The sequence below is a fragment of the Nycticebus coucang genome, chromosome 18, assembly GCF_027406575.1.
Source record: "Nycticebus coucang isolate mNycCou1 chromosome 18, mNycCou1.pri, whole genome shotgun sequence".
Classification (NCBI taxonomy): Eukaryota; Metazoa; Chordata; class Mammalia; order Primates; family Lorisidae; genus Nycticebus; species Nycticebus coucang.
In genome coordinates this window covers 35,129,294-35,152,330 of record NC_069797.1, presented here as the reverse complement: position 1 = coordinate 35,152,330, position 23,037 = coordinate 35,129,294, and the positions used below count along the sequence as shown (strand labels likewise).

At 48.9% G+C, this 23,037-nt stretch overlaps 1 protein-coding gene across 5 annotated transcripts in view; it reads right to left on the bottom strand.

The window, feature by feature from the left end:
- Nucleotides 1–5,083: 5,083 nt before the first annotated feature.
- The window catches only part of RHBDL3 (rhomboid like 3), a 55,138-nt gene continuing 37,184 nt past the window's right edge, over nucleotides 5,084–23,037 (bottom strand). For 4 of the 5 annotated variants that reach the window (XM_053568981.1, XM_053568982.1, XM_053568985.1 and 1 more), the window contains 3 exons: nucleotides 21,513–21,613; nucleotides 11,144–11,204; nucleotides 5,084–7,150 (listed from right to left, as the gene is read on the bottom strand). In XM_053568981.1, the coding sequence (XP_053424956.1) occupies nucleotides 6,879–7,150; nucleotides 11,144–11,204; nucleotides 21,513–21,613 (434 nt within the window). In that variant the 3' untranslated portion in view covers nucleotides 5,084–6,878. Of the gene's footprint in view, nucleotides 7,151–10,275; nucleotides 10,450–11,143; nucleotides 11,205–21,512; nucleotides 21,614–23,037 lie in introns of those variants that run through there. The other variant, XM_053568983.1, reaches the window with a different exon arrangement.

Sequence of the window (23,037 nt, the reverse complement as noted above, 5' to 3'; positions counted from 1 at the left end):
GTAGCTGGGAATACCGGTGCCCGCCATAACCCCTGGCTGTTTTTTGATTGTAGTTGTCATAGTTGGTTGGCAGGCCTGGGCTGGATTCGAACCTGCCAGCTTCAGTGTATGTGGCTGGCACCCTAGCTGCTGAGCCACAGGTGCTGAGCCAGTTTTTCTGTTTTTTGTAGAGATGGAGTCTTGCTCTTGCTCAGGCTGATCGAACTCCTGAGCACAAGCAATCCACCCGACTCGGCCTCCCAAACTGCTGAGCTTACAGGTGTGAGCCACCACACTCAGCTGTGTGGGTTTTTTTGTAAATTACATATGGTGGGCTGAGAAAGTGCTGGTTGTGTCACATGAACTCTGAATGTTTCAGTCCTGTTACTGGATGGTCCAAGGCCTAATGCAATGAGGCTGGATCTTTAAACAGACACTCTGACATGTCTATGATGTTTAGTGACTTTGAAGTCCCATACAAACACTTGATGGCTAAGAGCTTGAACTTTGAAACCAGCAGTCTTAGGCTGGGTGCAGTGGCTCACGCCCATAATCCTAGCATTTTGGGAGGCCGAGGCGGCTGGATTGCCTGAGCTCAAAAGTTCAAGACCAGCCTGAGCAAGAGACCCTGTCTCTAAAGATAGCCGGGCATTGTGGCCGGTGCCTGTAGTCCCAGCTACTCAGAGGCTGAGGCATAAGAATCGCTTGAGCCCAAGAGGTAGCATGAGCTATGACGCAACAGCACTCTACTGAGGGCAACAAAGTGAGACTCTGTCTCAAAAAAAAAGAAAAGAAACCAGCAGTCTTGGGTATGAATCCAGTTGTGTTATCAAGTAACTCAGCTTCTCAAAGCTTCCCCTTACCTGCCGTGTGTAAATACAGGGATATTTATACCCACTTAACACAAAATAGCAATGAAAATGCTTGCCTCAGTGCCTAGCATATAGTAGATACTCAGTAAATTGTCATTTCTTAATTACCTTCTTTTTTTTTTTTAAGAGACAGAGTCTCACTTTATCGCCCTCGGGAGAGTGCAGTGGCATCACAGCTTACAGCAACCTCCAGCTCCTGGCTTAGGCAATTCTCTTGCCTCAGCTTCTTGAGTAGCTGGGACTACAGGTGCCCGCCACAACTTCCGGCTATTTTTTTTTGAGACAGAGTCCCACTTTGTCGCCCTCGGTAGAGTGCCGTGGCATCACAGCTCACAGCAACCTCCAACTCCTAAGCTTAGGCGATTCTCTTGCTTCAGCCTCCCGAGTAGCTGGGACTACAGGCGTGCACCACAACACCTGGCTATTTTTTTTTGTTGTTGTTGCAGTTTGGTCAGGCTTCAACCCGCCACCCTCTGTATATGGGGCCGGCTCTCTATCCACTGAGCCACAGGCACCACACCTGGCTATTTTTTTGTTGCAGTTTGGCTGGGGCTAGGTTTGAACCCGCCATCCTCAGTATATGGGACCGGCGCCCTACCCACTGAGCCACAGGCACCACCCTATTTTATTCTATTTCTTTTGAGACATAGTCTCACTACATCGCCCTAGGTAGAGTGCCATGGTGTTACAGCTCACAGCAACCTCATACTCTTGGGCTTAAGCGATTTTCTTGTCTCAGCTATAGTAGTTGGAACTATAGGCGCCTGCCACAATGCTCGTCTATTTATTTATTTTTTGTAGTTATTGTTTGGCAGGCCCAGGCCAGGTTTGAACCTGCCAGCTCTGGTGTATGTGGCTGGTGCCCTAGCCGCTGAGCTACAGGTGCTGAGCCAATTACCTTGTTATTGGTAAATGCTTTATTAAGTTCTTGGAAGAATGAGAATCTGGTAGGCGGGAGAAACCAGAGAAGTAAAAAGGGAAGGATAAAAGAGCAAAGGCAAAGCTAACTGAACAGCTTTTGGCTTTCCAAAGGACCTTTCCAAGGACCTTTAAATGCCTTAGGTATTTGAGCTTGGAACTGGCTCACAGCAACACCAGTGCTCAGAGAAGGTCCCAGTTTTTCTTGAGGAAGTCAGTTCTCTGTACTCCAACTAGAAGTGGGTTCTTTCAACTTTAGTCTGAACTATATATTAAGTTTGTTCTGCAATGGCTTCTGCAGCATTTAGAAATATTTTTTTAAATGATACACAGGAAACTGATGTGAAAGAACATTCTGGGTAACAACCCCCCCATGATGAATTGAACAGGGTAGTTTAATCCTTAAGTAGAAATTTAACAGTTATGAATGGCAAAACTACATAAACTGACATTGGTTTAGAAACAACTCACTTTCCCAGGCTTCATCCATTCAAAACCAACTTGACTAACTTGCCAAGCACTAAGCCTTACCTATAATATTTATACTTCTCTGATTTTAATCCACTTAAGCCCTTTTAAAAACCCTGAGAACATGTGACATTGACCTATTCCTCCAGGTCAGGATATGCAACAGCCGCTAGAAGACCTAAAGGCTAGGCTATTTTTTTTTTTTTTTTTAAGACACAGTCTTACTCTGTTGCTCTGGGTCAAGTGCTGTGGCTTAATTATCAGTCACAGCAACCTCAAAGCCCTGGGTTCAAGTGATCCTTCTGCCTCAGCCTTTAGAGTAGTGGGGAGTACAGGAACCCATCACCACGACTGGTAGTTTTTTCTATTTTTAGCAGAGACGGGTTCTCGCTGTGGCTCAGGTTGGTCTCGAACTCCTGAGCTCAAGCAATCCACCTGCCTCAGCCTCCCAGAGTGCTAGGATTATAGCTGTGAGCCACCATGCCCAGCCTTAAATACTAAGCTATTAGGGTGAAGGAGGAAGTCTCTAGGATATTTCAAACATTTCTCCAATAATAATAGTGATAATATTAATCTCTCTTAAGGGTGAAGGGCTTAAGACCTTGACCTGAAGCCATAAATGAATTTCCTTACTCATAAGCCCCCCGGTTCCCAAAATTGTACACAAAATGTCTATAGATACGCATTTTTATGTGAAATCATAGCTTTTATCAACCACTCAAAAGACTTCAGTGATTCAAAAAGGGTTAAGAATCACTGAGCTAGAGAGGCTGGTGCCAGGCACTGATGCCATGAGCTGTAATTTATAAATCGAAGCTCCACCATCGCCATTCACCCTAACCCAAATGCCCTGACCCAGACCCAGATGAAACAGATCCCAATACCAACCCTCAGGTCACTTCCTGAATAACCAATGGCTTGAAAAAAAAATCTTTAATGGAATCTGTGCTCAAATAGTATGTTACAACAAAAATATACAGAATGTACACAATACAAAAATATTTAGGAACAAACACTGCAGTTTGTGTTTTGTTCTGTTTTTTCCACTTACTCAAGTCCTTGGAGGGGCAGTTCACTTTGGGCACTGTTTTTAAGGCAGAGAACTGATGCTTTCCAGCCAGCCCTGGGAGCAACATGAATGATGCCAGGAAAGAGCTTCGACTCCACCCGGGAATCCGCATTATGCACATTAAATTGGAAGCCAGAGGATGAGCCTGGCTTGGTGAGCAATGGCTCCCCTAATCCTCGGGGATAAGAATGGTTCTCATGGAAATTGAGAGTCCTATTAGCAGGCAAAAGAGACTCATTAGGGAGCTTTTGCTAATTAAAAAACGAATGATGAATGGCATCATTAAAGTGAAATTTCTCCTTTGAAGGTTTGTTTTCCCTTCCCCCATTTCTGTGATGATTTCTCTCTCCCATCCGCAGCAAGTGAGTCTGGGGATTCCCCAGCTCTCATTTTCCAGATCCTATTGTGGATGAGAGGCCCACCTACTCCCCCTACTCCCCTGGCAGTGCCCTGAAGATTTACAACCAGCCTCCTTGCTGGCAGCTGCCCCAGGAGGAAGAAGGGGGAAGGGAGGACACAGCCAACTTCAGGGATGGTAGGACCTGCTGAAGAGCAAGCCAGATGCCACCAAGTAAACCCTTCTGGCCAGATGGCTGCCTCTTGGCCATGGTAGAGGCCTAGGTCATGTGACATTGACTCGTTTGTCCCCACTCGGTAGCCCTACTGGGAGGTGATGGTTCAGAGAGGGTGGTGTAGGTGGGTGTGCAGCCGGGGCTGGTGGCCTGAGGTAGACAGGTAGAGCTGAAGCTCCCTTTTCTAGTCTCCAATCTGGGAGGGCAGACTTCACTAGCTGGGGCATGCAATTCTGCCTCAGGCCACCCTTCTCAGTAATAACCTTCCATCACAAGCCCTGAGGGAAGTGGGTCCTTCTCCCAGGGCTTTCTGGAACTTTCTAGATCATTGCCTTCTCACCCCTGAAGGAAGACCCCTCTCTAGGCCACACCAGACAAAGACAGGGGTGGCACTCTGCTCATTTCACCCACCTCCCAGAAAACCCTCCTGGTACCAGGACAGGAATCTGGAGGGGATTCTCTTCCGCTCTGGGAAGGGACAGCTCTGCTCAGGCTTATCTGCGGCGACAGCCCACGGCAGAGGAAGCAAAGTCCTGGCTCGTTTTCCATCATTACCTAAGTCTTCTCAGCCCCTCGCTCAGAGGTTCTCAACCTTCCTAATACCGCAGCCCTTTAGTACAGCTCCTGTGGGTCATGACCCACAGGTTGAGTACCGCTGCCCTAGCTCCTTAGGCTGAGAATGGCAAACAGGGCAGACAAGATGTTCCAGGCTGATGCAATCCTGATCTAGAGCTGAGACTAGAGAAGGGAGCTTCAGCTCTACCTCAGGGCCCCTCCAAAGATGTGGGCCCATGCTGCCTCAGGTCGACAGTCCCCCTCATAGCTTTGGCACAAAGGTAGCATGACCTCCGGAATGGCACCAGGAAAATCTATTCAGCATTGGGCAAAGATCAGTATGAACTTGGCACAGCCTGCATATAGGTGGGTATGTCCCTGGGTGGGAAGACCCTGCCCATTTACATGTAATCACTAGGACAGGAAGCCACCGTGGCCCAAGACCCCCAAATGCCTGGCCTGGCTGGCTTTGATATACTCAGGGGCCTGGAAGGACATAGGCTGGTGGAGAACAGTTCCCACACTCCTGTCATGGTTCCTGCATAGACCCAGCCCCTCCACCTCCCAGGCCTGGGGTCTTTGTCCTTCTGGACTACTAGTAGCAGGGTATTCTAACAGCAGTGTGAAGGCATGGCATATTTTGTCAAAGGTCATCCTCCTCACACCCTCCACTCAAAGCCTGCACTGCCCTCTGCTAGGAGATCATTCTTTTCTTTTCTTTTTTTTTTTTTTGTAGAGACAGAGTCTCACTTTATGGCCCTCAGTAGAGTGCCGTGGCCTCACACAGCTCACAGCAACCTCCAACTCATGGGCTTAAGCGATTTTCTTGGCTCAGCCTCCCGAGTAGCTGGGACTACAGGCGCCCGCCACAACGCCCGGCTATTTTTTGGTTGCATTTTGGCCGGGGCTGGGTTTCAACCCGCCACCCTCAGTATATGGGGCCGGCGCCCTACCGACTGAGCCACAGGCGCCATCCAGATCGTTCTTGAGACCTCATTTTCCCAACTGTGAGATTGGGGGTCGGGGGTGGGGGGGAGCGGATGGATAATCTCCATGTTCTCTCTCACATCTACTGGCATCTTTTACCTCTGACAATCATCCAGGCACCTAGTAATTTTTCTTCAGAAGCAGTTTTCTACCTAACTTGTAAGTCCTCTTACTGCAGCCTCTTGTCCCCCCCAACTCAAATGGACATACGGACTCAATATTCCTGCCTGGGCATCTCTTGCCTCCCCAAAGCTCCTCTCTCCTTAGAGAGACAGAACAGAACCTGTTCAGATATGAAGGCCATCCCAGAGGAAGGCAAGAGCAGAACCCGGCAAAGGTGAGGGAACTTCAGCATCCCAAGGGGCCCTAGAAGGGCTCAAGATGTCCCTCCAGCATGGACGATTCTCCTGCTAATCAGTGATGCTCAGGGAGGGGCCTGGAGAGGACAGGAGATGGGAAAGAAGGGGGCGAGCTTTGCAAAAAGCAAGGACATTCAGCAACCACGACCCACTCCACACTCTGCCACGTCTCGGCACCTTTCTCCTCTCACAGACACCTCCCCATCTGTGCCCCTCTGCATGCTCCACTTGGCCTCACGTTGTCTCTCCCATCACACAGGCGCGTGTGCACACATGCATGATCAAAACACTGTCTCCAAGGGAGAGGCCCAAAGTAGAGCCAGGGCAGTGGAACGAAAGAAAGACCCTAAAAGCAAAGCAGGGCACACAGGCTGGGCACTGGTATGAGACGTCAACATCCTGGAAGGGAGGGAGGGAGGAGTCTAAGATGGGTCCTGCATCTTCCTCAGGTTGAGACTTGGGGTGAAGTTTGTTCCTCACTGTTGGGTCTCTTTCACGGGGTACCCCCAGGGCAGGAGTGGGGCACAGTGCTACAGCATCTTCCTGCTCTGCCCAGATCAGGCAGTCAAGGTCGTGCCCCAGTGATCAGTGACACGCCCCAGGGGAGAACACTCAGGTCTAAGCCAGGTCAAAGCCAGCAGGCCTACCACAGGCCCTCTTCTCACCCGTGTTCCAGGCCCAGCAGCTATAGAGGGGACCCTGCCTGGCCTGCAGTTATCTCTGCCTGCCTATGACAACTCTCCAGCCTTCCTCCATTGCGTGGAGTCTCTCAGGGTCGAGGGTGAGGGGGGAGAAGGCTGCTGCTCGATCTCTGTCTGCAAGAGGGGTTGAGCCCAGCCTAGGAGGGGAGCCACTCTCAGCCCACCCTAAGCCTTCACCCTGGCCCAGTGTCGTCAGAGCAGCCTAGAAAAATTATGGCCGTGACATTCAACTCCTCCACCAGATGCCTTTCAGGAAAGAGTTCACTGTCCAAAAGCACAAATATTACAGCAGCCCAGAGGGTCCCACCCTCACCTGCTTGTCCTCACTGAGCTGGTGATGAGTAAAAGCACACAGGTACTCCCTGTAGAAGCTGCTCCCTCCCCTCCTCTGCCAGCCCTCAAGGGGGCGGTGGAAGCTTCAAGTCCAGCAGGGTGTAGGCAAAAATGTTCCAGAAGATGGCAAACAGCACGAAGACGGTGTACATGGCCACAAAAATCCACCACAGCGACTGGTCCTGCAGCCTCTGCTCGTAGTTCCTCAGGACCACCACGCCCAGGGTGATGCCCACTGCTACACCACCCAGATGCGCCACGAAGCTTGGGTGAGGGCACGGGGGATACGCCGAGGGGTGGAAGCGGAGCCACACGGCCCGCCCGAACTCCATGCTCACTGCAAGGGGAGGAAGCAGACAGAAGTCATGGGAGGGCCCTGGGAGGAGCTGAGGGGGAGGCTGGTGCACCACCCGCCCCCCCCCCCCCCCCCGCAGCGGCCCTTCTCTGCACTGGGGACACAGCAGTGAAGGAAACAGACAAGCCTCTTCTCTCCCAGAGCTCACAGAGTCTGGCGATATGCCAGTGATCAAGTACAAACATGAGATAATTTCAGGAGGAGATACATGTGCAGGAGAGAACTAGGTGTTGTAGAATCAAGGCCAGCACAAGGAGGGAGAGTCTTTAGTTTGGGAAGTCAGGCAAGACCTCCTTGAACAGGTGACATCTGAGTTGAGGTCTGAATATTGAACAGGACCTCACTGGAACCAGACCCTAAGAACAATGTTGCAGGCAGAGGGGAATAGCTTGTGCAGAAGCCCAGAGACTCTCACACGCATGTCTGTGGTCATGCTGTGAGGGAGGCTCAATTTCCCCATCTGTCTATCCATAGAAAACCTCAGCCTCTATGTACCAGGCTATGCTGGTAAAACATTAATGGCAACTTATCCCCCTGAAGAAACCAAGGAAATTGTAACAAATTGAAGAAAAGCCCATTGAGAGGAATTTTGTTCAGCTGCCACTGAATTAGCCAGCGCACCCCTCACCACCCTGCAGGGACCTCCAGGGACCTTCCTTCTTCTCCTAGGGATTGCCCAGCCTACTGGACTGGACCCTGCAACTCCAAGGATGGCCAATAGATGGCAGAAAAGGAGCATCCAGGGACCAACACATCCCTCTCATTTCTTCACCAGGTCCTGGGTTTAATAAACATTTTATTTTTATTCAAAAAAAATTTTTTTGGAGACAGAGTCTCACTCTGTCATCCTGGGTAGAGTGCTGTGGCATCACAGCTCACAGCAACCTTAAACTGTTTGGCTGAAGTGATTCTCTTGCCTCAGCCTCCCAAGCTCCCACCACAACACCTGGCCCTTTTTTGAGACCAGGTCTCGCTCTTGCTCAGGCTGGTCTCAAACCTGTGCGCTCAGGCAATCCACCCACCTCAGCCTCCCAAGTGCTGGGATTACAGGTGTGAGCCACCATGCCCAGTGGATTTTTTTTTTAATCCACGCCTGTAACTTAGCACTCTGGGAGGCCGAGGCAGGAAGATCCCTTGAGCTCAGGAGTTTGAGAACAGCCTGAGCAAAAGCAAGACTCTGTATCTACTAAAAAGAGAAAAATTAGTTGGGCATTGTGGCAGGTGCCTGTAGTCCCAGCTAATGGGGAGGCTGAGGCAGGAGGATCACGTGAACTCAGTAACCTGAGGTTGCTGTGAGCTAGGCTGATGCCAGGGTATTCTAGCCTGGGCAACAGAGTGAGACTTTGTCTCAAAAAACAAACAAACAACAACAACAAAACCCCAGCAAGACTCATCCCTCTGTTTCCTTCAAGAACAGACACAGAAGCTATGCTCATCCCCACCCCCACCTCACTGTGCCCAACTGCCTTGACTCAAGGAGTCCTTAAGTTTTTTTTTGTGTGTGGTTTTTGGCCAGGGCTAGGTTTAGAACCCACCACCTCCGGCATATGGGACCGGCGCCCTACTCCTTGAGCCACAAGCGCCACCCGGAGTCCTTAAATTTTAAGTCCAGAAGATCCTTTCTGAGATTAGAAAGCCTCCATCCCCATACAGAAAACTGAGATCTGGAGAGCCCCACAGTGGGCCATGGGCACACACAATTTCCTAAGAACCATGCAACAGGGAAGTGAAATAAAGCAGGCCTGCCCCTCCACCCCACGTGTGCTGCTCCGTCTTCCTCTTACTCACACAGCAGGTGCATGGCCCCGGCAGAGAAGGTCAAGGTGCTCGCGGCCCAGCTGGCTAAAGTGTGGGGCATTAGAAATGGCACAGGCTGGCTGAGTCTATCACCTCTTAGCTGGGTGACCTTGGGCACAGGAACTTAACTCTCTGCGCTTTGAGTTTCTGCCTATAAATTAAGCCTAATCCTACCTCTTGTAAACATGTTTGGAGGACTGAATGAGAACTGTGAGTCCCCTTCTCTTCCTACCTCCATTGCTTCCGTTCCGACTCATCTCCTTCCATCTCAGAACCAGCCCTTCGGCCTCGGGTCCCTCCCACCCCCGCACCATTCTCCACACCGCCGCCTGGTGTTCTAAAACTCTGGTTCTCTGTCAATAACTTTCACGCTAAAAGCCCTCCAGTGGTCTCCAGGGGCATTCAGGGTGAAGTATATATTTTTTCTTAGCATCGAAAGCTCTTAATAATCTGACCACTCCTGTTATCTCACTAGCTTTACTTCTGATCACAAATCACAACCACACAGAGTCCCACACCTCACTCCTCAGTTTTGTGAACGAACGTGCTGGCCAAGACCCTCACTCCTCTGTATCTTTGTTCACGTAGCACTTCTGCCCGAAATGCCCTCCTTCACCTTGTCTACCTGGTGAACATCTGCTTGTCTTTAACACTCGACATGACCTCTGCAGGTAGAACTGACCTCTCACAACTAGGGCTCTGACCACAGCCTCTTCTTAGGGCTCCCTGAACCGGTTAAAACTGCTACTTTTGAGAGAAGTGTGTGTACCTGTGTGCCCATGCGTGCGTATATGGATTTTTGTCTGGAGACAAGTTCTCGCGCTCTCTCTCTCTTTTTTATTTTTGAGATATTGTCTCCCTTTGTCATCCTGGGTAGAGTGCTGTGGTGTTATAGCTCACAGCAACCTCAAACTCTTGAGCTCAAGCAATCCTCTTGCGTCAGCCTCCTAAGTAGCTGGAACTATAGGCACCTGCCACAACTCCCGGCTAGTTTTTCTTTTCTTTTCTTTTGTTTAGCAGGCCCTGGCCTGGTTTGAACCCATCATCCCTGGTGCACAGGGCTGACACTCTAACCATTGAGCAACAGGCACCCAGCCTAGTTTTTCTATTTTTATTATTTATTTTTTATTAAATCATAGCTGTGTACATTAATGTAATCATGGGGTACAATGTGCTGGTTTTATATACCATTTGAAATATTTTCTTTTTTTTTGTTTTTTTTTTTTTTGGCCAGGGCTAGGTTTGAACCCGCCACCTCCAGCATATGGAATCGGCGCCCTACTCTTTGAGCCACAGGCACCGCCCCATTTGAAATATTTTCATCAATATTTTTATTATTGTTTTAAGACAGTCTCACTTTGTCACCCTTGGTAGAGTGCTATGGCACCATAGCTCACAGCAACTTCAAACTCTTGGGATCAAGCGATTCTCTTGCCTCAGCCTTCTGTGTACCTGGGACTGCAGGCATCCGTCGCAACACCCAGCTATTTTTAGAGATGGGGGTCTTGCTTTGGTTCATGCTGGTCTTGAACCTGTGAGCTCAGGCAATCCACCCACCTCGGCCTCCCAGAGTGTTAAGACTACAGGAGTGAGCTACTGTACGAGGTCTAGTTTCTCTATTTTTAGTAGAGATGGGGTCTTGCTCTTGTTCAGGCTGTTCTGAACTCCTGAGCTCAGGTGATCCTCTCGCCTTGGCCTCCCCAAGTGCTGGCCAAATTCTCTAACTTTCTTTCTTTCCTTTTTTTTGTGGTTTCTGGCTGGGGCTGGGCTTGAACCCACCACCTCTGGCAAAGGGGACCAGCACCCTAAACCTCTTTGAGCCACAGGTGCTGCCCCGGAAATTCTCTAAGTTTCAACAGGGGATCTCAAGGATCAACTCTGTGACCTAAAAGGTTAAGAAGTTATTTTTCTTAATCTGGTTACTGGGATTGAGCACTTTCCTGTTTGCATATCACATGTCAGTAAAAACGTGAAGAAGGGGGAGAAAAGGGAAAGGCCGCATAGTGCGACAAGCTTCTCTTATCCACACTTTTTTGTACACTTTCAATGTGTTCCACATTTTTTTTTCTTTTCTTCATCACAACCCCTGAAGGGGAGGGCACTGTGCCATCTTTGTACCCCAGGGCGGGGCCCCAGGTTTTCTACCTCCGCTACCCCACCTGCCCCATCCTTACTTACTGCAGATCAAGGCCACACCCATCCGCAGCAGTTTGAACTGACACTTCATGCCCGACCAATTCTAGGGAAAAGAAGAGAGTTCTGTTAGTACCAGATCATGCCACTCCTTGCTTAAGAAAACCTGACGTTAAAAAAAAAAAATCTCCATGAGTTTCTGAATGAGGGGGTTGTGACTTAGTAGCAAGCATGAATTTGAAATTTTAGGCAATGGTTAATTTATTCCTGTCATGACAGCTCTTGAGCTGCATTTACAGAGGAAAAGCCAGATCTAGAAGACGTCTGTCCTTGGTACCGACAGACAACTCCTGAGAACTGCTTTAATTGATGGGTCCCCTGGTTGCAAATGGATACAGGATAGCAACCCAAGCAAAGTCAAAGCAGAACCATCAGAATGACAAAAGAACTATCAAAATCCAACAAATGAGGAAACCGGGATCTTTTAGCCCAAAGAAGAGAAGACTAAGTTCCATGTTGTCAAATATCAAGAGAGTAAACACAAAGAAAGGTCACATTCAATTCAATGTAACTTGCAAATAGAAGGCTCCAAGGATAAAAACTTCAGAGAGTTTTGTGTTTTTTAAAGAAAGAAGGGGCTGGGCGGCGCCTGTGGCTCAAGGAGTAGGGCGCTGGTCCCATATGCTGGAGGTGGTGGGTTCAAACCTAGCCCTGGCCAAAAACCAAAAAAAAAAAAAAGAAGGGGCTGAGCGCAGTGGCTCACGCCTGTAATCCTAGCACTCTGGGAGGCCAAGGTGGGTGGATTGCTTGAGCTCATGGGTTTGAGACCAGCCTCAGCCAAAGCAAGACCTCATCTCTAAAAATAGCTGAGCATTGTGGCGGGCGCCTGTAGTCCCAGCCACTCGGGAGGCTGAGGCAAGAAAATCGCTTGAGTCCAAGAGTTGGAGGTTGCTGTGAGCTGTGTCGCCAGGATACTCTACCAATGGCGACAAAGTGAAACTCTGTCTCAAAATAAATAAATAAATAAAATAAATTAAAAAAAAATGCTCAGAGTACGTTTCCATTTCTAATGAGCAGAGCTGTCCAGAGATGAAATGACCCAACCCGGGGGGCGGGGGGTCATAAGTTTCCCACCACTGGGGGTTTTAAATATGGACTTCTCACTACTTGGAGAGGATGCTCCAGAGGAGAATCAGGCATGGGCCTGGGGTGGGCCAGATGGCCTTCAAACAACTCCCTCTCTCCCCTGAGAGGCTTGGAACTTCCCAAGCAGATAAACAGTACAATTATTCACCTTACAAAAGGATTTTTCACTTTACAAAAGACTTGGCTACAGGGTTCTTTTGAGAGGCACTCCTGCAGTGCATTGAAAGCACTATCCCATTTATACAGACACATACACAGAAATGAGCCTGGAACACATCAGCCCCAGGGAAGGAGTGTGCAGGGCACAGTCAGGGGCTTCGGTGCCCTCCCAACCACCCAATCTGCCTTTGCTGCTGCTTGGCCCAGGCCCAGCTCTGGGGCATGTCTTGCACTTCTTTGAGGTTGTGGGAACATACGTTAAACTTTACGGAGGCCCTGAACACTGGCACATACAACAATGTCTACAAAAGCTTCCATTGAGCAAGCAGGACACGAGGGAGCTGCCAAAAAGGAGAAATCTCTGTGGCCTTCAGTTTCTGGACCCCTCCTCCCATTTCTCCATTATTCCCCACTGACCAGCAACCCCCTCTTCACAGAAGGTGAGGTGGGCAACATGCAGCCCCTCCTTAGATGGAAAGCTTGCCGACATGTTCCCATGCTAAGAAGCAGATGGCAGGATAACGTTGTCATCTGCTGCTGTCTGTCCACAGAGAAGCTTTGCCAGAGATGAGGAACAAAATGGGAGTTGGTGCCCTCTGCTGGCTCTTGCAAGCCAGTCCCAGCTAGCTCAATCAGCAGGCAGTGGGTGGCCCCTCAGCTCCTCTCCAGTCCAGAACCCTAGGATGGGAAGAATCCTGAGAATCACCCAGTAGGAAATTTCTTCCCAAAGGGGTCCACGTATGGCCAAGTAGCCAATAAGATGTCCCTCCAGCCCCTGTGATGAGGTGCTCACTACCTCCTGGGGCAGTCTGAAGAACTCTTGACCACTGAAAACTTTCCTCCTGTTATTGTGCCTCCTTGTAACAACATTCACCCATGAATCTTAATTGTCCCCTCCCCCCCCCCGCCCTTTTTGAGATAGTCTCATTTTGTCACCCTCGGTAGAGTGTCGTGGCATCATAGCTCACAGCAACCTCAAACTTTGGGCTCAAGCAATCCTCTTGCCTCAGCCTCCCACGTAGCTGGGATATAGGCACCCGCCACAATGCCCAGCTGTTGTTTTTAGAGACAGGGTCTTGCTCTTGCTTAGGCTGGTCTCGAACTCTGGAGCTCAAGGTATCTACCTGCCTCAGCCTTCCAAAGTACTGGGATTACAGGCGTGAGCCATTGCACCTGGCCCCCACTCCTTTTATTTTTATTTATTTATTTATTTTTGAGACAGAGCCTCAAGCTATCGCCCTGGGTAGAGTGCTGTGCATCACAGGTCACAGCAATCTCCAACTCCTGGGCTCAAGTGATTCTCCTGCCTCTGCCTCCCAAGTAGCTGGGATTACAGGTACTCACCACAACACCTGGCTATTTTTTGGTTGCAGCCATCATTGTTGTTTGGCGGCCCTGGGCTGGATTCGAGCCCTCCAGCTCAGGTGTATGTGGCTGGCGCCTTAGCCGCTTGAGCCACAGGCACCAAGCCCCACTCCTTTTTTTCTAAAGACAGAACCTCACTCTGGGTAGAGTGCCATAACATTAGCCTACCTTATAGCAAGTTCAAACTCCTGACTTCAAGGGATCCTCCTGGTTCAGCCACCCTAGTAGGTGAGACTATAGGCACCCACCACAATGCCTGGCTAACTTTTTTCTATTTTTAGTAGAGATGGTTTCTCAAACTACTCACCTCAAGCAATCTGCTCACCCTGGCCTCCCAAAGTGTTAAGATTAAAAGCATGAGCCACTATACCTCCAGCCTTAATTCTCCCTTAAAAGTGATACTCAGGCTGGGTGCTCACGTCTGTAATCAATCCTACCTCTCTGGGAGGCTGAAGCAGGTGGATCACCTGAGCTCAGGAGTTCAAGACCAGCCTGAGCAGAGTGAGATCCTGTCTCTACTAAAAACAGAAAAACCAGCTGGGCGTTACGGTGGGCGTCTGCAGTTCCAGCTATTTGGGAACCTGAGGCAAGAGGATCGCTTGAACCCAGAAGGTTGAGGTTGCTGTGAGCTATGATTCTGCATTCTACCCAGGGTGACAGAGTGAAATGGTCTCAAAAATATAAAAAATAAAAAAGTGATATTCATGCTCATAGCAGCAGTATTCACAATAGCCAGAAAGTAGATGCAACCCAAGTGTGTGTCAATGGATGAACAACGATAAACAAAATGTGATATGTACAACTGCTGGAATGCCTGAAAAAGGAAGGGAATTCTGACACATGCTACAACGTGGATGAACCTTGAGCATATGATGCTAAGTGAAATAAGTCAGTCATAAAAAGATAAATACTGTATGACTCCACTTATATGAGGGACTCAAAGTAGTTAAATTAAAGGAGACAGAACCTATAAGGGTGATTGCCAGGGGAAGGGGGAGGGAGGGAATGGGGAGTTATTATTTAATGGGTTCAGAGTTCCAATTTTAGACAGAAATGAGTTTTGGAGAAGGATGGTGGTTAATGGCTGAACGACATGTGAATGTACTTAGTACCACCGAACTGTGCGCTTAAAATGGGTAAGATGGTAAATTTTATGTTATGTGTATTTACTACAATACAGAACACTTCTAATATCACTTTTCCTCATAAAACCCTCTGAATATCTAATCTGACGACACTGTCTCTTTCACCGTGGTAACAAGTGATAACACGAGGCAAAGTAAGTTTCAATGTATGAACTGCTCTCTCCTTTAGCTGAGCTCCCTGCAGACCCCCGGGGCCCTAGCTGGGATCCATCTTAGAAAGCCTTATCTACAATTGGTCTGGGCCAGCCAACTGTGGGGTGACTCCTTTTTCTTTTCTTTTCTTTCTTTCTTTTGTTTGTCTATTTGTTTCTTTCTTTTTTCTTTGAGACAGAGTCACCCTGTTGCCCTGGGTTGAGTGCCGTGGCATCATCATAGCTCACAGCAACCTCAAACTCTTGGGCTCAAGCAATCCTCTTGCCTCAGCCTCCTAAGTAGCTGGGACTTAAGGCACCTGCCACAATGCCCAGCTAATTTTCCTATTTTTAGTAGAGACAGGGCCTCATTATTACTCAGGTTGGTCTCAAACTTCTGAGCTCAAGGGATCCTCCTGCCTTGATGTCCCAGAGTGCTAGGATTACAGGTATCAGCCACCGAGCTTGGCTAACAGTACCTATCTCAATTACCCATGTCATTAGGTGGTTGTGGAATGAATTCACAGGTGTCCTCAAACTTTTTAAACAGGGGGCCAGGTCACTGTGCCTCAGACCGTTGGAGGGCCGGACTATAGTTTAGAAAAAAAACTATGAACAAATTCCTATGCACACTGCACATACCTTATTTTCAAGTAAAAAAACAAAACGGGAACAAATACAATCACACCGCCTCATGTGGCCCGCAGGCCGAAGTTTGAGGACCCCTGAAATGTGTATAAATCTCTAAAAGTGGCTAGGTGAGATGATACCTTATGCCTGTAATCCTAGCACTCTGCAAGGCTGAGGCAGGTGGATTGCTTGAGCTCACGAGTTTAAGAGCAGCCTGAGCAAAAGTGAGACCCCATCTCTACTAAAAATAGAAAAACTGAGATAAGAGGATCACTTGAGCCCGAGTTGGAAATTGCTGTGAGCTATAATGCCATAGCACTCTATTCAGGGCGATAGCTCAAGACTCTGTCTCAAAAAAAATTAAAAAAAAAAAGGCGGTGCCTGTGGCTCAAGGAGTAAGGGGGGTGGCGGGTTCAAGCCCAGCCCTGGCCAAAAAACTGCTAAAAAAAAAAGCCCTAAAAACACCTCCCAGCACACAGCAAGCATCATGAAAGTGTCTAACATTAGTGTCTAGACCTGAGGCAAAGATGATGAATGGCTTTAAAAATTCTGACTTTGGCTTGGCGCCTGTGGCTCAAGCAGCTAAGGTGCCAGCCACATACGCCTGAGCTAGCGGGTTTGAATCCAGCCAAGGCTGCCAAACAACAATGACGGCTGCAACCAAAAAATAGCTGGGCATTGTGGTGGGTGCCTGCAGTCCCAGCTACTTGGGAGGCGGAGGCAGGAGAATCGCTTGAGCCTAGGAGTTGGAGGTTGCTGTGAGCTGTGATGCCACTGCACTCTACCCAGGGTGATAGCTTGAGGCTCTGTCTCAAAATAAATAAATAAATAAAATAAAAATTCTGACTCTGGATGACCCTGGCCAGAGCTGGGGTGCTTCGGTCCTGCCACAGCACTGCTTAGGCCAGCTTCATGAGTGTATTACACCTGCCTGGCCCCTGAAAGTGCTGGGGTTTGCCAAGCCGATCCATTTTAACCCTCTGCACTGCACTTTAGAGAAGAAGACACTGAGGATCCAGGAGGGCTAGTTCAAGGTCACAGTGAGTGAAGGGCAAGTGGACAGGGCTCCTACTCCAGGGCTGTGTCCACACACACTTCAGGGGCTGGGTCACATGCTGTCTGCCTGTGCTGTCCGGTCTGCATGCCCACGAAGCTAAGCTAATGTCAGTAAATGACCTGCCTCCCAGCAGCTGATGGGTTAATCTAGAAAGTCAGCTCTTCTCACCAGCTGCCTTATTTTCCAGACCCATTATTCCCTCCAATAACATGAGTGCAATGAAACAACAGGAGAAAAGGGAAAATCTCACACACAGCCGTACTGCTGCTTCTATAAATGTTGAAGGAAAAAAAAAAAAAACCGTGGGTCCCTGGGGAATACAAATCTTTTGCAGGCCCTTTCATTTCATTCTCCCCAGAGACTTTCTGGGGGAGATAGTAACTCATGCACAGCAAACAACTCAGTAACCAGTCCCCTCCGCATCTTCCTCACCCCACCAGTTAAGAGCTCAGAGGCTGACACCCAGGCAGGCAGCTTCCATGCCAATATAGCTTTATATATCTCTGGTAGAAATAGCTTCCTGTCAAATGACTTCAAGAAAACCCAACACAGGAAACATAAAAGATAACACAGATAAATTACGGAGCGATTATTTGTCCTACAAAAGGATTTTTACTTAAGTCAATCTTGTAACAGAAATCTTTTGTGTTATTTATTTATTTGAGACAGAGTCTCACTTTGTCACCCTTGGTAGAGTGCCATGGGGTCATAGCTCACAGCAACCTTAAACTCTTGGGCTCAAGTGATCCCTTTACCTCAGCCTCCTGATTTGTGTCTTGCAGACAACTATCTTTCCTTGTGCTTTGATGATATGGTTCAATTTGTGAAAATTCAGATCTGCAATCTTGGAAAAATATCATACAGAGCAAAAGGTAGGTAAAAGTTTTGTATGTTTAAAAATCAGACGGGTGCGGTGGCTCATTCCTGTAATCCTAGCACTCTGGGAAGTTGAGGCAAGTGGATTGCCTGAGCTCACAGGATGGAAACCAGCCTGAGCAAAAGCAAGACCCCATCTGTAAAAAATAACTGGGGATTGTAGTTGCTGCCTGAAGTCCCAGCTACATGGGAGGCTGAGGCAACAGAATCGCTTGAGCCCAAGAATTTGAGGTTGCTGTGAGCTATGACGCTACAGTACTCTACAGAGGGTGAAAGTGTAAGACTCTGTCTCAAAAAAAAGAAAAGCAATACTGGCCTATGAGCCCCAGCAGGAGACAATTAATAAATTATTCAATAAGGTGTGTTCTTTACATTACTAGTGTTTAAAATAAAGTCATTGTAATCCTAGCACTCAGGGAGGCCAAGGGGAGATGGATCCATTGAGCTCAGGAGTTTGAGACCAGCCTGAGCAAGAGCAAGATCCTCTCTGTACTAAAAATAGAAAAACCAACCAGATGTAGTGGTGCACACCTGTAGTCCCAGCTACTTGAGAGGCTGAGGCAAGAGGATTGTTTAAGCCTAAGAGTTTGAGGTTTCTGTGAGCTATGATTCCATGGCACTCTACCCAGGCCACAGAGTGAGACTGTCTAAAATTAAAAACAAAAGAAAGAAAGAAAAAGAAAATGGCTTAGCTCAGCGAGTAGGGCACCAGCCACATACACCAAGACTGGCAGGATGAAGCCCGACACAGGTCTGCTAAACAATGACAACTGCAACCAAAAAATAGCCGGGCCTTGTAGCGGGCACCTGTGGTCCCAACTACTTAGGAGGCGAGGCAAGAGAATCGCTTAAGCCCAAGAGTTTGAGGTCGCAGTGAGCTGTGATGCCACAGCACTCTACTGAGGGCGATACAGTGAAACTGTCTCAAAAAAAAAAAAACAGAAAACTGCATCTATTAGGTTGAACCATATGAAATTGCCAATATTTAAATGCTCATGGCTGACAGAAATGGTGATTTCACATGGGTTGATGCAACTCATATCTGAATTGCTCAGCACTAAGCTAATTTGGGTAAACGTGGTCTCTTGACAAAGGGAAACTGACATTTCTAGTGAGAAAACGAATTTTCTTTTGCTGTCAATAAGCACCACACAACTTTCTATCCACAGAAGTCCTTCTAGAAGGACTACCCACAGGTCATGCTCTGGGGGCCACAAAGCTCCCAATTACGCAGGGAAAGTTGTTTGCATCTGGGAGGGCACCAGGTTCTAAGATGGAGCTGCTCACTGCTGCTGCCACAGGCCGGCCATGGCCTACCGGCCAGAAGCACAAAACTGCCCCCACACGTCCCTGGACCCCCACGCCCTACCCCACGATCCCTAAAGTGGGTTACCTGCACTAGGAGCTTCTGGGCATCAGGAGGTGGGGAAAGTGGTGGGAACGGGGCACAGTGTGAACCCCCATTTGTTTGTCCTTTCCACGTTCTCTTTCTGCTGCACTCGCTCACCACCTCTACACACACACATCTTGGGCAGATCAGAACAGGAGGAAGGAGGTTACTGTTTCCTTCCCCTACTGCAAAGAATTGGGGCAGGGGGAGGGGGGAGTACAGCAGGCAGAGGAAAAGCTGTGTCTGGGGAAAGATGTGGCACTGATACAGAATGACCCATTTAAAAGGGCCATGGGAGGTGGCCCATGTGCTTGGGTTTCCAGCAGACCCAGCAGCGTGTATGTGTGTGTGTGTGTGTGTAAACATACACATCTGCCCTCACACAGACTCTCACACACCACGTGTTTCCTGACACCGCAGTCTCTGAGCATTCACCCAAAGGTGCCAAAATTTAGGCCAGTAGCAAGAGCAGACAGGCATCGAGTGCCTGCCTGTCTCCCCCTCTGTGCCTCTCTGCCCCTTGTGCTCGCTTCTCTGTCTCAATATACAGATGGGCATTGGTGAAAAGAAAAGCGGTGCAGGAGGGAGAAGGGCAGGGGAGAGTAGGACTGATGAGGAAGAAAAATACAGGCGTTTAAAAACTCCAAAAACTGGGCGGCGCCTGTGGCTCAGTCGGTAGGGCGCCGGCCCCATATACCGAGGGTGGCGGGTTCAAACCCAGCCCTGGCCAAACTGCAACCAAAAAAAAAAAAATAGCCGGGCGTTGTGGCGGGCGCCTGTAGTCCCAGCTACTCGGGAGGCTGAGGCAAGAGAATCGCTTAAACCCAGGAGTTGGAGGTTGCTGTGAGCTGTGTGAGGCCACGGCACTCTACTGAGGGCCATAAAGTGAGACTCTGTCTCTACAAAAAAAAAAAACTCCAAAAACTGCAATCACTGAGCGTTCACACATCTGCCACATAGAGAAGGGGTGAGCACGACAGGCCCCCCAAAGAGGCACGTCTGCCAAGAAGTTGCTCATTCCTTCCTTCACCAGAATTTAGTGGGCACTGTCTACCAAGTGCCCGGCCCTACATCAGGTGCAGGGAAAGCAGCTGTGTGTTGGGGTATGGCTCCAGGCCAGCAGAGGCATCAGGCAGGGTCAGGCGGGGTCAGGCAGATGCCACAGGTGACTCCTCCTTCAGCCTCCCAACTTCATCCAAAACAAGGATGTTAACACATTCTAAGACCATCAGATTCATCCCAGTTTCTTGCCTTCAAAGTTTTGTATAGTCTGAGCCCACCCAGGTCTCTCTGTGAGGAATAGGAAATTAAGTTAACTTTTTTTTTTTTTGAGACAGAGGCTCACTTTTTCACCCTGGGTTGAGTGCTGTGACGTCATAGCTCACAGCAACCACAAACTCTTGGGCTCAAGTGATTCTCTTGCCTCAGCTCCCCAAGGTGCTGGGACTACAGGCACCTGCCACAGCGCCAGCTTTTTTTCTTTTTTGAGACAGTCTCACTATGCTGCCCTCAGTAGAGTGCCGTAGCATCATAGCTCATAGCAACCTTACACTCTTAGGCTTAAGCGATTCTCCTACCTCAGCCTCCCAAGTAGCTGGGACTACAGGTGCCCGCCACAACGCCCAGCTATTTTTCGAGACGAGGTCTCACTCTGGCTCAGGCTGATCTCGAACTTCTGAGCTCCAACAATCTACCTACCTCAGCCTCCCAGATTAAAATTTAAATTAAGTGGTTATTTTCACTCTGGCTAATTTATTGCATAACATTCCATTTCACAAATGTAGAAACTGAGGCACAAGGCAGTTAATTAATTTGGGGTCACTCTTTAGGAACTGGGAGGCTGAGATTTAGATACAGTCTGATGGCTCCATCATCATACTCTTTTTTTTCTTTGAGTCAGTCTTAACTCTGTTGCCCTGGATAGAGTGCTGTAGTGTCACAGCTCACAGCAACCTCAACCTCTTGGGCTTAAGTGATCCTTCTGCCTCAGCCTGCCCAGTAGCTGGGACTATAGGCACCCGCCACAATGCCTGCTAGTTTTTTTTTTTTTTTTAGTAGAGACTGACAGGGTCTCACTCTTGCTCAGGCCAGTCTCAAACGCCTGAGCTCAAGCAATCCACCAGCCTTGGGTACCCAGAGTGCTAGCATTATAGGTGTGAGCCACTGCGGCCAGCTGGTATTTTTACTCCCCCCACCCCATTATTATAGCCCTTTTTAAATTATGATAAGGTCCTTTTACTTTAAGCAATCTATGACAAACAAGTTCCAATGACCATCTAGTAGTTAAAATTTAACTCTTTAAAGTCACTGAATGGGAAAGAGTTTGAATTGGGAGATGGTCACCTTGAGTGGAGAAAACACGAATTGAATATGGAAGGGCCTATTTGAAATGGGCCTGCAGAGGGCAATGAGGGTGCATGAACTCTGCTCCCAGCCACATCTGCCCCCTGCCTGATTGGCCTGGGCCAGCGAAAGGAAAGGCAAGAAAGACAGTGGGAATGGGAAGGGTGCTCACCATGACGATGTTGGCCAGATGGGCAGAGACGAGCGCATACACCCCTCCAGAAGAGCCCACGACTGGGGCGGTCATGTCAGCCACAGACACTGCCAAGGACCCTGGTACAGAAAGACAGCAAGATTTTTCAAGAACGCTGGACTCAGCTCCCCAAACCCAGTCCTGGGCCTTGGATTCTGCAGCCTCAGTGGTAAGACTCTACAGCAAGGGGCTTCATCTCTTGCTCCTTTGATTCCATGTTAACCTTGGAGCTTCCTATGCATTTCAAGGATTAACTTATGGCCGAAAGAACCATTGATTCAAGAGTATTTTACAGGGGAAACAAAGTCTCAAACAAGGAAAGGGATTTACCCAAAGTAGAATTCAGCCTACATCATCTGCCTCTGCCTGACAGTGTACTCTCGGGATTCTAGAGCAATAACAAAAACAGTAGCAGTAGTTACCGCAGACACAGCTGCCACTTAGGGGGCACTATATGTCAGACTGGGCAAGTGCTTTACATACATCCTTCCCTTCAACCCTCAAGACAGCCCTTTAAGGCAGATGCTAGTAGCCTCATTGCAGAGATGAGGAAACTGAGCCCAGAGTCCCCTGCTAGGAAGTGCTGGAACCAGGATTTGAGAGCAGGTCCACCTGGTGCTTTTTTGTTTGTTTTGTTTTTGCTTTTCTTTTTTGAGACAGAGTCTCATTTCTTGCCCCTGGTAGAGTGCCATGACATTATAGCTCACAGCAACTTCAAACTCTTGGGCTCAAGCAATCCTCTTGCCTAAGCCTCCCGGGTAGCTGGGACTACAGGCACCTGGCACAATGCCTGGCAATTTTTTTTTAGAGATGGGGTTTCACTCTTGCTTAGGCTGGTCTTGAACTCGTGAGCTCAAGTGATCCACCCACCTCGGTCTCCCCTCTGAGTGCTGGGATTACAGGTGTGAGTCACTGAGCCCCTCCAAACCCTGTGTTCTTTTTTTGGCCGGGGCTGGGTTTGAACCCGCCACCTCCAGCATATGGGACCGGCACCCTACTCCTTGAGCCACAGGTGCCGCCTGTTTTTTTTTTTTTTTTTTTGTAGAGACAGAGTCTCACTTTATGGCCCACGGTAGAGTGCCGTGGCCTCACATAGCTCACAGCAACCTCCAACTCCTGGGCTTAAGCGATTCTCTTGCCTCAGCCTCCCGAGTAGCTGGGACTACAGGCGCCCGCCACAACGCCCGGCTATCTTTTGGTTGCAGTTTGGCCGGGGCCGGGTTTGAACCCACCACCCTCGGTATATGGGGCCGGCGCCTTACCGACTGAGCCACAGGCGCCGCCCCCCAAACCCTGTGTTCTTGACCAAAGCCACCCCCACCCTTCCTCTAGCTGAGCTAAATCACAAAAGGCCAACAGGATCTCCTGGAGTAGGGCTTCTTTGGAGCAAAAATGTCCTTGAAAAGTCACTGGGAAGAGAGAGAGAGAGGAGAGAGAAATATGAGGTCATACCCTGTGGAGGAAAGGAAGGGTATAGGTTGCTTGGTCTGGGGGATGACAAAAT